The sequence below is a fragment of the Oncorhynchus gorbuscha genome, unplaced genomic scaffold (genome assembly GCF_021184085.1).
Source record: "Oncorhynchus gorbuscha isolate QuinsamMale2020 ecotype Even-year unplaced genomic scaffold, OgorEven_v1.0 Un_scaffold_3339, whole genome shotgun sequence".
In the NCBI taxonomy this organism is placed as follows: Eukaryota; Metazoa; Chordata; class Actinopteri; order Salmoniformes; family Salmonidae; genus Oncorhynchus; species Oncorhynchus gorbuscha.
This window is the reverse complement of record NW_025745191.1, coordinates 20,281-37,500: the sequence shown is the minus strand read 5'-3', so window position 1 is coordinate 37,500 and position 17,220 is coordinate 20,281. Positions and strand designations below refer to the sequence as shown.

The following is a 17,220-nucleotide window of genomic DNA, read 5'->3' as shown; positions in this document are numbered from 1 at the left end:
CTGTACCCCTGTATATAGTCTCATTACTAACCTGTACCCCCACACATTGACTTGGTACCTGTACCCCTGTATATAGTCTCATTACTAACCTGTACCCCTGTATATAGCCTCATTACTAACCTGTACCCCTGTATATAGCCTCATTACTAACCTGTACCCCTGTATATAGTCTCATTACTAACCTGTACCCCTGTATATAGTCTCATTACTAACCTGTACCCCTGTATATAGTCTCATTACTAACCTGTACCCCTGTAATATAGTCTCATTACTAACCTGTACCCCTGTATATAGTCTCATTACTAACCTGTACCCCTGTATATAGTCTCATTACTAACCTGTACCCCTGTATATAGTCTCATTACTAACCTGTACCCCTGTATATAGTCTCATTACTAACCTGTACCCCTGTATATAGCCTCATTACTAACCTGTACCCCTGTATATAGTCTCATTACTAACCTGTACCCCTGTATATAGTCTCATTACTAACCTGTACCCCTGTATATAGCCTCATTACTAACCTGTACCCCTGTATATAGCCTCATTACTAACCTGTACCCCTGTATATAGTCTCATTACTAACCTGTACCCCTGTATATAGTCTCATTACTAACCTGTACCCCTGTATATAGTCTCATTACTAACCTGTACCCCTGTATATAGTCTCATTACTAACCTGTACCCCTGTATATAGTCTCATTACTAACCTGTACCCCTGTATATAGTCTCATTACTAACCTGTACCCCTGTATATAGTCTCATTACTAACCTGTACCCCTGTATATAGTCTCATTACTAACCTGTACCCCTGTATATAGTCTCATTACTAACCTGTACCCCTGTATATAGTCTCATTACTAACCTGTACCCCTGTATATAGTCTCATTACTAACCTGTACCCCTGTATATAGTCTCATTACTAACCTGTACCCCTGTATATAGCCTCATTACTAACCTGTACCCCTGTATATAGTCTCATTACTAACCTGTACCCCTGTATATAGTCTCATTACTAACCTGTACCCCCTGTATATAGTCTCATTACTAACCTGTACCCCTGTATATAGTCTCATTACTAACCTGTACCCCTGTATATAGTCTCATTACTAACCTGTACCCCCTGTATATAGTCTCATTACTAACCTGTACCCCTGTATATAGCCTCATTACTAACCTGTACCCCATGTATATAGTCTCATTACTAACCTGTACCCCTGTATATAGTCTCATTACTAACCTGTACCCCCACACATTGACTTGGTACCTGTACCCCTGTATATAGTCTCATTACTAACCTGTACCCCTGTATATAGTCTCATTACTAACCTGTACCCCTGTATATAGTCTCATTACTAACCTGTACCCCTGTATATAGTCTCATTACTAACCTGTACCCCTGTATATAGTCTCATTACTAACCTGTACCCCTGTATATAGTCTCATTACTAACCTGTACCCCTGTATATAGTCTCATTACTAACCTGTACCCCTGTATATAGTCTCATTACTAACCTGTACCCCTGTATATAGTCTCATTACTAACCTGTACCCCTGTATATAGTCTCATTACTAACCTGTACCCCTGTATATAGTCTCATTACTAACCTGTACCCCTGTATATAGTCTCATTACTAACCTGTACCCCTGTATATAGTCTCATTACTAACCTGTACCCCTGTATATAGTCTCATTACTAACCTGTACCCCTGTATATAGTCTCATTACTAACCTGTACCCCTGTATATAGCCTCATTACTAACCTGTACCCCTGTATATAGTCTCATTACTAACCTGTACCCCTGTATATAGTCTCATTACTAACCTGTACCCCCTGTATATAGTCTCATTACTAACCTGTACCCCTGTATATAGTCTCATTACTAACCTGTACCCCTGTATATAGTCTCATTACTAACCTGTACCCCCTGTATATAGTCTCATTACTAACCTGTACCCCTGTATATAGCCTCATTACTAACCTGTACCCCATGTATATAGTCTCATTACTAACCTGTACCCCTGTATATAGTCTCATTACTAACCTGTACCCCCACACATTGACTTGGTACCTGTACCCCTGTATATAGTCTCATTACTAACCTGTACCCCTGTATATAGTCTCATTACTAACCTGTACCCCTGTATATAGTCTCATTACTAACCTGTACCCCCACACATTGACTTGGTACCGGTACCCCCTGTATATAGTCTCATTACTAACCTGTACCCCTGTATATAGTCTCATTACTAACCTGTACCCCTGTATATAGTCTCATTACTAACCTGTACCCCTGTATATAGTCTCATTACTAACCTGTACCCCCACACATTGACTTGGTACCGGTACCCCCTGTATATAGTCTCATTACTAACCTGTACCCCCACACATTGACTTGGTACCTGTACCCCTGTATATAGTCTCATTACTAACCTGTGCCCCTGTATATAGTCTCATTACTAACCTGTACCCCCACACATTGACTTGGTACAGGTACCCCCTGTATATAGTCTCATTACTAACCTGTACCCCTGTATATAGTCTCATTACTAACCTGTACCCCTGTATATAGTCTCATTACTAACCTGTACCCCCACACATTGACTTGGTACCTGTACCCCTGTATATAGTCTCATTACTAACCTGTACCCCTGTATATAGCCTCATTACTAACCTGTACCCCTGTATATAGCCTCATTACTAACCTGTACCCCTGTATATAGTCTCATTACTAACCTGTACCCCTGTATATAGTCTCATTACTAACCTGTACCCCTGTATATAGTCTCATTACTAACCTGTACCCCTGTATATAGTCTCATTACTAACCTGTACCCCTGTATATAGTCTCATTACTAACCTGTACCCTGTATATAGTCTCATTACTAACCTGTACCCCTGTATATAGTCTCATTACTAACCTGTACCCCTGTATATAGCCTCATTACTAACCTGTACCCCTGTATATAGTCTCATTACTAACCTGTACCCCTGTATATAGTCTCATTACTAACCTGTACCCCTGTATATAGCCTCATTACTAACCTGTACCCCTGTATATAGCCTCATTACTAACCTGTACCCCTGTATATAGTCTCATTACTAACCTGTACCCCTGTATATAGCCTCATTACTAACCTGTACCCCTGTATATAGTCTCATTACTAACCTGTACCCCTGTATATAGTCTCATTACTAACCTGTACCCCTGTATATAGTCTCATTACTAACCTGTACCCCTGTATATAGTCTCATTACTAACCTGTACCCCTGTATATAGTCTCATTACTAACCTGTACCCCTGTATATAGTCTCATTACTAACCTGTACCCCTGTATATAGTCTCATTACTAACCTGTACCCCTGTATATAGTCTCATTATTAACCTGTACCCCTGTATATAGTCTCATTACTAACCTGTACCCCTGTATATAGTCTCATTACTAACCTGTACCCCTGTATATAGTCTCATTACTAACCTGTACCCCTGTTTACAGCCTCATTATTGTTATTTTATTGTTACTTATTTTATTATTTATTTTTTAAACTTTAGTTTATTCAGGAATGTTGTTGTTAACTCTATTTTCTTAACTGCGTTGTCGGTTAGTAAGTATTTCACGGTTAAGGTGTAAACGGTTGTGTTGGCCGACAAATAATACCATTTGAAAGGCGGATAATCTCTAGGAACCAGGGTTGTCTGGCCCAACGGGGAGCCACCAAAATCAACAGTGGACCCTCTCCACGGTGGCCTGAATCAGATCCATAGAGCAGGGTCCGAGGCCACTGATAGGCCATCCGCTCCCAACGGAGCGCTCAGATCCCTTTATTGAGAAGGGCAGACTGCAATGCGGGTTTTCTTGCGATTCTTTACATGTACAGGACCAGTCATAAGTTCGGACACCAACTCATTCCAGGGTGTTTCTTCACTCGGTACTATTTTCTACATTGTAGAGTAATAGTGACGACATCAACACTATGAAATAACACACATGGACTCATGTAGTAAACCAAAAATGTTTGAACCAAATTTAAATATATTTGAGAATCTTCAAAGTAGCCACCCTTTGCCTTGATGACCGCTTTGCACACTCTTGGCATTCTCTCAACCAGCTTCAAGAGGTAGTCACCTGGAATGCATTTCAATTAACAGGTATGCCTTGTTAAAAAAGTTTATTTGTGGAATTTCTTTCCTTAATATGTTTTAGCCAATCAGTTGTGTTGTGACAAGGTAGGGGTGGTATACAGAAGATATCCCTATTTGGTAAAAGTTCATGTCCATATTATGGCAAGAACAGCTCAAATAAGCACAGAGAAACAACAGTCCAACACCCTGAGGACTGGGATGTTTTATCGATCCAACACCCTGAGGACTGGGATGTTTTATTGATTCAACACCCTGAGGACTGGGATGTTTTATCGATTCAACACCCTGAGGACTGGGATGTTTTATCGATTCAACACCCTGATGACTGGGATGTTTTCGTATCCAACACCCCGAGGACTGGGATGTTTTATCGATCCAACGCCCTGATGACTGGGATGTTTTCGTATCCAACACCCCGAGGACTGGGATGTTTTATCGATCCAACACCCCGAGGACTGGGATGTTTTACCGATTCCAACACCCCGAGGACTGGGATGTTTTACCGATTCCAACGCCCCGAGGACTGGGATGTTTTACCGATTCCAACGCCCCGAGGACTGGGATGTTTTATCGATCCAACACCCCGAGGACTGGGATGTTTTATCGATCCAACACCCCTCGGACTGTGTCTGAACGTGGTGAAGGAACGGTGCGTTCTGATGCCCGGCCCATACTAGGATCGGGGACCTTGGCAACCGGTAACTTGCCACTTGAGAGCACTGTTGCCACAGTAAATATTTGGGGGTGGAGAGCTCCGAGCCAAACAATCTTGTTGGCAAAACTGGCTCATCACAAATTTATCCGCCTGTCCCTCTCAGGAATCCTGAGAAGAGGCACTGTTTTATTCAGAAGCACCGTGCTAGGAGTAGCCTCCTTGTTAGCCTCTTGATCGAAGTAGATCGGCACTCATTTGCTAATTCTTTATTAAGCACTCACTCGCTAAATCTCAATCACTCAGAGCCCATCCCAGCGGAGGAGAGAGAAGAGGGGCAGGAGGGGATGGTGAGAGTTTCTGCCTTTCCATTGGACCTGAGGGAGCTGCTGCCTAGCGTCAAGGTCTGGTCTGATTGGATGCTTGGACACCCCAACCAATGGAATCCACCACCTTGCCGTATAGAGTAAGTACACACACACACACACACACACACACGATGAGCTCTTTTTTTCCCCTGTTTGTTGACTGGGTGGGTGGAATTGGCACTCAATTTCAAACGTAATAGACTTTTAATTTCAAAGATTCTGAGACACACACACACACACACACACACACACACACACACACACACACACACACACACACACACACACACACACACACACTGACACACACACACACACACACACACACACACACACACACACACACACACACACACACACACACACACACACACACTCTGACACACACACTCTGACACACACACTCTGACACACACACACACACTGACACACAAACACACACACTGACACACAAACACACACACTGACACACACACACACTCTGACACACACACACTGACTGACACACACACTCTGCTCTCTCTCCCCCTGTAGCTGTAGTCTTGATGTGTGGCGTAGCCTGGCAGACCTGTGTAATGCGTTGGCGCGTGTCGACCACGGCGAGGCGCCACTGTACAAGGCAGACGGGGACGGAGGCGAGGGGGATGAGGAGCTCCGCCTGCTGCTATTGGAGGAGGACAGGCTACTGGCCGGCTTCGTCCCGCTGCTCGCTGCCCCACAGGAACCCTGCTACGTAGACTGCACCGGGGATACAGTGAGTTTATCCACCATACACACACTAACAATCACAAAACTGTATCAGTAGACCAATATTCTCTCCCTCTCCCCCCTTTCTATCCCTCTCCCCCTTTCTCTCCCTCTCCTCCCCTTCTCTCCCTCTCCACCTTTCTCTCCCTCTCCCCCCTTTTCTCCCTCTCCCCACCTTTCTCCCCCTTTTCTCCCTCTCCCCCTTTCTCCCTCTCCCCCTTTCTCCCTCTCCCCTTTTCTCCCTCTTCCCCCTTTTCTCCCCTCCCCCTTTCTCCCTCTCCCCCTTTCTCCCTCTCCCCCCTTTCTCTCTCTCCCCTTTCTCCCTCTCCCCCTTTTCTCCCTCTCCCCCTTTTCTCCCTCTCCCCTTTTCTCCCTCTTCCCCTTTTCTCCCTCTCCCCCTTTCTCCCCCTCCCCCTTTCTCCCCACCTTTCTCCCCCTTTCTCCCCCTCCCCCCTTTCTCCCTCTCCCCCTTTCTCCCCCTCCCCCCTCTCCCTCTCCCCCTTTTCTCCCTCTCCCCCTTTTCTCCCTCTTCCCCCCTTTTCTCCCTCTCCCCCTTTTCTCCCCTCCCCCTTTCTCCTCCCCTTTCTCCCCCTCCCCTTTCTCCCCTCCCCCTTTCTCCCCACCTTTCTCCCCCTTTTCTCCCTCTCCCCCTTTCTCCCCACTCCCCCTTTCTCCCCCTCCCCCTTTCTCTCCCTCCCCCTTTCTCCCTCTCCCTTTCTCCCTCTCCCCCTTTCTCCCTCTCCCCCCCTTTCTCCCCCTCCCCCTTTCTCCCTCTCCCCCTTTTCTCCCTCTCCCCCCTTTTCTCCCTCTCCCCCCTTTTCTCCCTCTCCCCCTTTCCTCCCCCTTTCTCCCTCTCCCCCTTTCTCCCTCTCCCCCTTTTCTCCCTCTCCCCCCTTTCCTCCCCCCCTTTTCTCCCTCTTCCCCCTTTCTCCCCCTCCCCCTTTCTCCCCTTTCCCCCTCCCCCTTCCCCCCTTCTCTCCCTCTCTACCCCCTTCTCTCCCTCTCTACCCCCTTCTCTCCCTCTCTACCCCCCTTCTCTCCCTCTCTCTAGGCGATAGCTGCTGACTGTAAAAGGGTAACAGTATTGAAGTATTTCCTGGAGGCTCTGTGTGGACAGGAAGAACCTCTCCTGGCTTTTAAAGGAGGGAAGTACGTCTCCATGGCAACCTCTCCCCAACCCGGTCGCCCCGGCGACGCACGCAGCAGACAGGACTCGCAGACAGAGAGAGAGGTGTGTCCGTTAAACAGCTGATTCAACCGCGTTTTAATGCTGAACCTCACAACATTGATTTCCATGTAAATGGTCAGTTATCATATAGCAACTAGTCACCTTCATGAAGACCTTGGTTAGCTAAGTCGTGTGTGTGTGTGTGTGTGTGTGTGTGTGTGTGTGTGTGTGTGTGTGTGTGTGTGTGTGTGTGTGTGTGTGTGTGTGTGTGTGTGTGTGTGTGTGTGTGTGTGTGTGTGTGTGTGTGTGTGTGTGTGTGTGATTGTGAGTGCGATTGTTTGTGTGTGTGTGATTGTTTGTGTGTGTGATTGTGTCTCAGTTTTGTAACACGTCCTTCTCTTCCGTTGCTGTGTCGCAGAGTGATGACGTCATCGTGGAGGCGGAGTCGTCTGTGTCGGACGGTGATGATGGCAGTGAGGACGACATCCGAGAGCTCCGGGCCAGACGCAGCGCCCTCACCAACAAACTGGCTGAGCAGCAGAGACGCAGGGACAAGATACAGGTAATACACACTATATATACACTACACTATATACACACTATATACACACTACACTATATACACACTATATACACACTACACTATATACACACTACACTATATACACACACTATATACACACTACACTATATACACACACTATATACACACTATATACACACTACACTACATACACACTACACTATATACACACACTATATACACACTACACTATATACACACACTATATACACACTATATACACACTACACTATATACACACTACACTATATACACACACTATATACACACTACACTATATACACACACTATATACACACTATATACACACTACACTACATACACACTACACTATATACACACACTATATACACACTACACTATATACACACTACACTATATACACACACTATATACACACGATATATACACTATATACACACTATATACACACTACACTACATACACACTACACTATATACACACACTATATACACACTATATATACACTATATACACACTATATACACACTACACTATATACACACACTATATACACACTATATACACACTACACTATATACACACTATATACACACTACACTATATACACACTATATACACACTACACTATATACACACTACACTATATACACACTACACTATATACACTACACTATATACACACTACACACACACTATATACACACTACACTATATACACACTATATACACACTACACTATATACACACTATATACACACTACACTATATACACACTATATACACACTACACTATATACACACTACACTATATACACACTATATATACACTACACTATATACACACTACACTACATACACACTACACTATATACACACACTATATACACACTACACTATGTACACACTACACTATATACACACTACACTATATACACACTACACTATATACACACTACACTATATACACACTACACTATATACACACTACACTATATACACACACTATATACACACTACACTATATATACACACTATATACACACTATATACACACTACACTATATACACACTATATACACACTACACTATATACACACTACACTATATACACACTACACTATATACACACTACACTATATACACACTACACTATATACACACTACACTATATACACACTATATACACACTACACTATATACACACTATATACACACTACACTATATACACACTACACTATATATACACTATACACACACTATATACACACACTATACACACACTACACTATATACACACTATATACACACACTATACACACACTATACACACACTATATACACACACTATATACACACTATATACACACACTATATACACACTATACACACACTATATACACACACTATATACACACACTATACACACACTATATACACACTATATACACACTACACTATATACACACACTATATACACACTATATACACACTACACTATATACACACTACACTATATACACACACTATATACACACTACACTATATACACACTACACTATATACACACTATATACACACTACACTATATACACACTATATACACACTACACTATATACACACTACACTATATACACACACTATATACACACTACACTATATACACACACTATTATATTATACACACACTATACACACACTATATACACACTATACACACACTATATGCACACTATATACACACTATATACACACGCTATACACACACTATATACATACACTATATACACACTATATACACACTATATACACACTACACTATATACACACTACACTATATATACACTACACTATATACACACTACACACACACTATATACACACTACACTATATACACACACTATATACACACTATATACACACACTATATACACACTATATACACACACTATATACACACACTATATACACACTACACTATATACACACTACACTATATACACACACTATATACACATTATATACACACTACACTATATACACACTACACTATATACACACTACACTATATACACACTACACACACACTATATACACACTACACTATATACACACACTATACACACACTATATACACACACTATATACACACTATACACACACTATATGCACACTATATACACACTATATACACACATTATACACACACTATATACATACACTATATACACACACTATATACACACTATATACACACTACACTATATACACACACTATATACACACTATATACACACTACACTATATACACACTACACTATATACACACTACACTATATACACACTACACACACACTATATACACACTACACTATATACACACACTATACACACACTATATACACACACTATATACACACTACACTATATACACACTACACTATATACACACTACACTATATACACACTACACACACACTATATACACACTACACTATATACACACTACACTATATACACACACTATATACACACTCTATACACACTATATACACACACTATATTCACACACTATACACAAACAATATACACACACTATATACACACACTATACACACACTATATACACACACTATATACACACTACACTATATACACACTACACTATATACACACTACACTATATACACACACTATACACACACTATATACACACACTATACACACACTATATACACACTATATACACACACTATACACACACTATATACATACACTATATACACACACTATATACATACACTATATACACACTACACTATATACACACTACACTATATACACTACACTATATACACACTACACACACACTATATACACACTACACTATATACACACACTATATACACACTATATACATACTATATACACACACTATACACACACTATATACACACACTATATACACACTACACTATATACACACACTATATACACACTATATACACACTACACTATATACACACTACACTATATACACACTACACTATATACACACACTATATACACACTATATACACACACTATATTCACACACTATACACAAACAATATACACACACTATATACACACACTATATACACACTACACTATATACACACTACACTATATACACACACTATTATATTATACACACACTATACACACACTATATACACACTATATGCACACTATATACACACTATATACACACATTATACACACACTATATACATACACTATATACACACACTATATACACACTATATACACACTACACTATATACACACACTATATACACACTATATACACACTACACTATATACACACTACACTATATACACACTACATTATATACACTACACTATATACACACTACACACACACTATATACACACTACACTATATACACACACTATATACACACTATATACACACACTATATACACACACTATATACACACTATATACACACACTATACACACACTATATACACACACTATATACACACTACACTATATACACACTACACTATATACACACACTATATACACACTATATACACACTACACTATATACACACTACACTATATACACACTACACACACACTATATACACACTACACTATATACACACACTATACACACACTATATACACACTACACTATATACACACTACACTATATACACACTACACTATATACACACTACACACACACTATATACACACTACACTATATACACACTACACTATATACACACTACACTATATACACACTCTATACACACTATATACACACACTATATTCACACACTATACACAAACAATATACACACACTATATACACACACTATACACACACTATATACACACACTATATACACACTACACTATATACACACTACACTATATACACACACTATACACACACTATACACACACTATATACACACTATACACACACTATATACACACTATATACACACTATATACACACACTATATACACACACTATATACACACTATATACACACTACACTATATACACTACACTATATACACACTACACACACACTATATACACACTACACTATATACACACACTATATACACACTATATACATACTATATACACACACTATACACACACTATATACACACACTATATACACACTACACTATATACACACTACACTATATACACACACTATATACACACTATATACACACTACACTATATACACACTACACTATATACACACTACACTATATACACACTATATACACTACACTATATACACACACTATACACACTATATACACACTACACTATATACACACTATATACACTACACTATATACACACTATATACACACTATATAAACACTATATACACTACACTATATACACACTATATACACACACTATATACACACTATATACACACACTATATACACACTATATACACACTATATAAACACTATATACACACTATATACACTACACTATATACACACTATATACACTACACTATATACACACTATATACACTACACTATATACACACTATATACACTACACTATATACACACTATATACACACTATATAAACACTATATACACACTATATACACTACACTATATACACACTATATACACTACACTATATACACACTATATACACACTATATAAACACTATATACACACTATATACACTACACTATATACACACTATATACACTACACTATATACACACTATATACACACTATATACACTACACTATATACACACTATATAAACACTATATACACACTATATACACACTACACTATATATACACTACACTATATACACACTATATACACACTATATACACACTACACTATATACACACTATATACACTACACTATATACACACACTATACACACTATATATACACTACACTATATACACACTATATACACACTATATAAACACTATATACACTACACTATATACACACTATATACACTACACTATATACACACTATATACACACTATATACACACTATATACACACTATATACACACTATATACACACTACATACACACTATATAAACACTATATACACTACACTATATACACACTATATACACTACACTATATACACACTATATACACTACACTATACACACACTATATACACACTATATACACACTATATAAACACTATATACACACTATATACACACTATATACACACACTATATACACACTATATACACACTACACACACACTATATACACACTACACTATATACACACTACACTATATACACACTACAACATATACACACTATATACACACTACACTATATACACACACTATATACACACAGGGACTAGATACAGGTAACACACACTATATACACACTATACACACACTACACTATACACACACTATATACACACACTACACTATACACACACTATATACACACTACACTATAAACACACTATATACAAACTATATACACACCACACTATACACACACTATATACACACACTACACTAGAAACACTATACACACACTATATACACACTATATACACACAACACTATATATACACTATATACACTACACTATATACACACAGGGACTAGATACAGGTAATACACACTATATACACACACTACACTATATACACACTATACACACACTATATACACACTATATACACACAACACTATATATACACTATATACACTACACTATATACTCACAGAGACTAGATACAGGTAATACACACTATATACACACTATACACACACTACACTATATACACACTATATACACACAACACTATATATACACACTGTATACACACTACACTATATACACACAGGTACTAGATACAGGTAACACACACTATATACACACTATATACACACTATACACACACTATAAACACACAGGGACTAGATACAGGTAACACACACTATATACACACTATACACACACTATACACACACTATATACACACAACACTATATATACACACTGTATACACACTACACTATATACACACAGGTACTAGATACAGGTAACACACACTATATACACACTATATACACACTATACACACACTATAAACACACAGGGACTAGATACAGGTAACACACACTATATACACACTATACACACACTATACACACACTATACACACACTATATACACACTATACACACACTATACACACACTATACACACACTACACTATACACACACTATATACACACACTACACTATACACACACTATATACACACTACACTATAAACACACTATATACAAACTATATACACACTACACTATACACACACTATATACACACACTACACTAGAAACACTATACACACACTATATACACACTATATACACACAACACTATATATACACTATATACACTACACTATATACACACAGGGACTAGATACAGGTAATACACACTATATACACACACTACACTATATACACACTATACACACACTATATACACACTATATACACACAACACTATATATACACTATATACACTACACTATATACTCACAGAGACTAGATACAGGTAATACACACTATATACACACTATACACACACTACACTATATACACACTATATACACACAACACTATATATACACACTATATACACACTACACTATATACACACAGGTACTAGATACAGGTAACACACACTATATACACACTATACACACACTATAAACACACAGGGACTAGATACAGGTAACACACACTATATACACACTATACACACACTATACACACACTATATACACACAACACTATATATACACACTGTATACACACTACACTATATACACACAGGTACTAGATACAGGTAACACACACTATATACACACTATATACACACTATAAACACACAGGGACTAGATACAGGTAACACACACCATATACACACTATACACACACTATACACACACTATACACACACTATATACACACTATACACACACTATACACACACTATACACACACTATACACACACTATACACCAGTGGCCAGTGGCTGGCCCTCGCTTCATACTCGTCGCCAAACCCACTGGCTCCATGTCATCTACAAGACCCTGCTAGGTAAAGTCCCCCCTTATCTCAGCTCGCTGGTCACCATAGCATCTCCCACCTGTAGCACACGCTCCAGCAGGTATATCTCTCTGGTCACCCCCAAAACCAATTCTTTCTTTGGCCGCCTCTCCTTCCAGTTCTCTGCTGCCAGTGACTGGAACGAACTGCAAAAATCTCTGAAACTGGAAACACTTATCTCCCTCACTAGCTTTAAGCACCAACTGTCAGAGCATCTTACAGATTACTGCACCTGTACATAGCCCACCTATAATTTAGCCCAAACAACTACCTCTTTCCCAACTGTATTTAATTTATTTATTTATTTTGCTCCTTTGCACCCCATTATTTTTATGTCTACTTTGCACATTCTTCCATTGCAAAACTACCATTCCAGTGTTTTACTTGCTATATTGTATTTACTTTGCCACCATGGCCTTTTTTGCCTTTACCTCCCTTCTCACCTCATTTGCTCACATTGTATATAGACTTGTTTTTCTACTGTATTATTGACTGTATGTTTGTTTTACTCCATGTGTAACTCTGTGTCGTTGTATCTGTCGAACTGCATTGCTTTATCTTGGCCAGGTCGCAATTGTAAATGAGAACTTGTTCTCAACTTGCCTACCTGGTTAAATAAAGGTGAAATAAAAAATAAAAAAATACACACACACTACACTCAAAACACTATACACACACTATATACACACAGGGACTAGATACAGGTAACACACACTATATACACACACTATATACATTGACTCTGTACCGTAACACCCTGTATATAGCCTCCACATTGACTCTGTACCGTAACACCCTGTATATAGCCTCCACATTGACTCTGTACCGTAACACCCTGTATATAGCCTCCACATTGACTCTGTACTGTAATACCCTGTATATAGCCTCCACATTGACTCTGTACCGTAATACCCTGTATATAGCCTCCACATTGACTCTGTACCGGTACCCCCTGTATATAGCCTCCACATTGACTCTGTACCAGTACCCCCTGTATATACCCTCCACATTGACTCTGTACTGTAATACCCTGTATATAGCCTCCACATTGACTCTGTACCGGTACCCCCTGTATATAGCCTCCACATTGACTCTGTACCGGTACCCCCTGTATATAGCCTCCACATTGACTCTGTACCGTAATACCCTGTATATAGCCTCCACATTGACTCTGTACCGGTACCCCCTGTATATAGCCTCCACACTGACTCTGTACTGGTACCCCCTGTATATAGCCTCCACATTGACTCTGTACCGTAATACCCTGTATATAGCCTCCACATTGACTCTGTACCGTAATACCCTGTATATAGCCTCCACATTGACTCTGTACCGTAATACCCTGTATATAGCCTCCACATTGACTCTGTACCGTAATACCCTGTATATAGCCTCCACATTGACTCTGTACCGTAATACCCTGTATATAGCCTCCACATTGACTCTGTACCGGTACCCCCTGTATATAGCCTCCACATTGACTCTGTACCGTAATACCCTGTATATAGCCTCCACATTGACTCTGTACCGGTACCCCCTGTATATAGCCTCCACATTGACTCTACCGTAATACCCTGTATATAGCCTCCACATTGACTCTGTACCGTAATACCCTGTATATAGCCTCCACATAGACTCTGTACCGTAATACCCTGTATATAGCCTCCACATTGACTCTGTACCGTAATACCCTGTATATAGCCTCCACATTGACTCTGTACCGTAATACCCTGTATATAGCCTCCACATTGACTCTGTACCGTAATACCCTGTATATAGTCTCCACATTGACTCTGTACCGGTACCCCCTGTATATAGCCTCCACATTGACTCTGTACCGGAATACCCTGTATATAGCCTCCACATTGACTCTGTACCGGAATACCCTGTATATAGTCTCCACATTGACTCTGTACCGGTACCCCCTGTATATAGCCTCCACATTGACTCTGTACCGTAATACCCTGTATATAGCCTCCACATTGACTCTGTACCGTAATACCCTGTATATAGCCTCCACATTGACTCTGTACCGGTACCCCCTGTATATAGCCTCCACATTGACTCTGTACCGGTACCCCCTGTATATAGCCTCCACATTGACTCTGTACCAGTACCCCCTGTATATACCCTCCACATTGACTCTGTACTGTAATACCCTGTATATAGCCTCCACATTGACTCTGTACCGGTACCCCCTGTATATAGCCTCCACATTGACTCTGTACCGGTACCCCCTGTATATAGCCTCCACATTGACTCTGTACCGTAATACCCTGTATATAGCCTCCACATTGACTCTGTACCGGTACCCCCTGTATATAGCCTCCACACTGACTCTGTACTGGTACCCC

At 39.7% G+C, this 17,220-nt stretch overlaps 1 protein-coding gene across 1 annotated transcript in view; it reads left to right on the top strand.

The window, feature by feature from the left end:
* LOC124017838 (telomerase-binding protein EST1A-like) overlaps positions 1 to 17,220 on the top strand; it is a gene marked incomplete at its 5' end in the record, with an annotated part of 41,157 nt that overhangs the window by 12,497 nt on the left and 11,440 nt on the right. Inside the window, 4 exon segments of the mRNA XM_046333070.1 lie at positions 5,104 to 5,263; positions 5,700 to 5,919; positions 6,964 to 7,143; positions 7,499 to 7,642. Of these exon segments, the coding sequence (XP_046189026.1) occupies positions 5,104 to 5,263; positions 5,700 to 5,919; positions 6,964 to 7,143; positions 7,499 to 7,642 (704 nt within the window).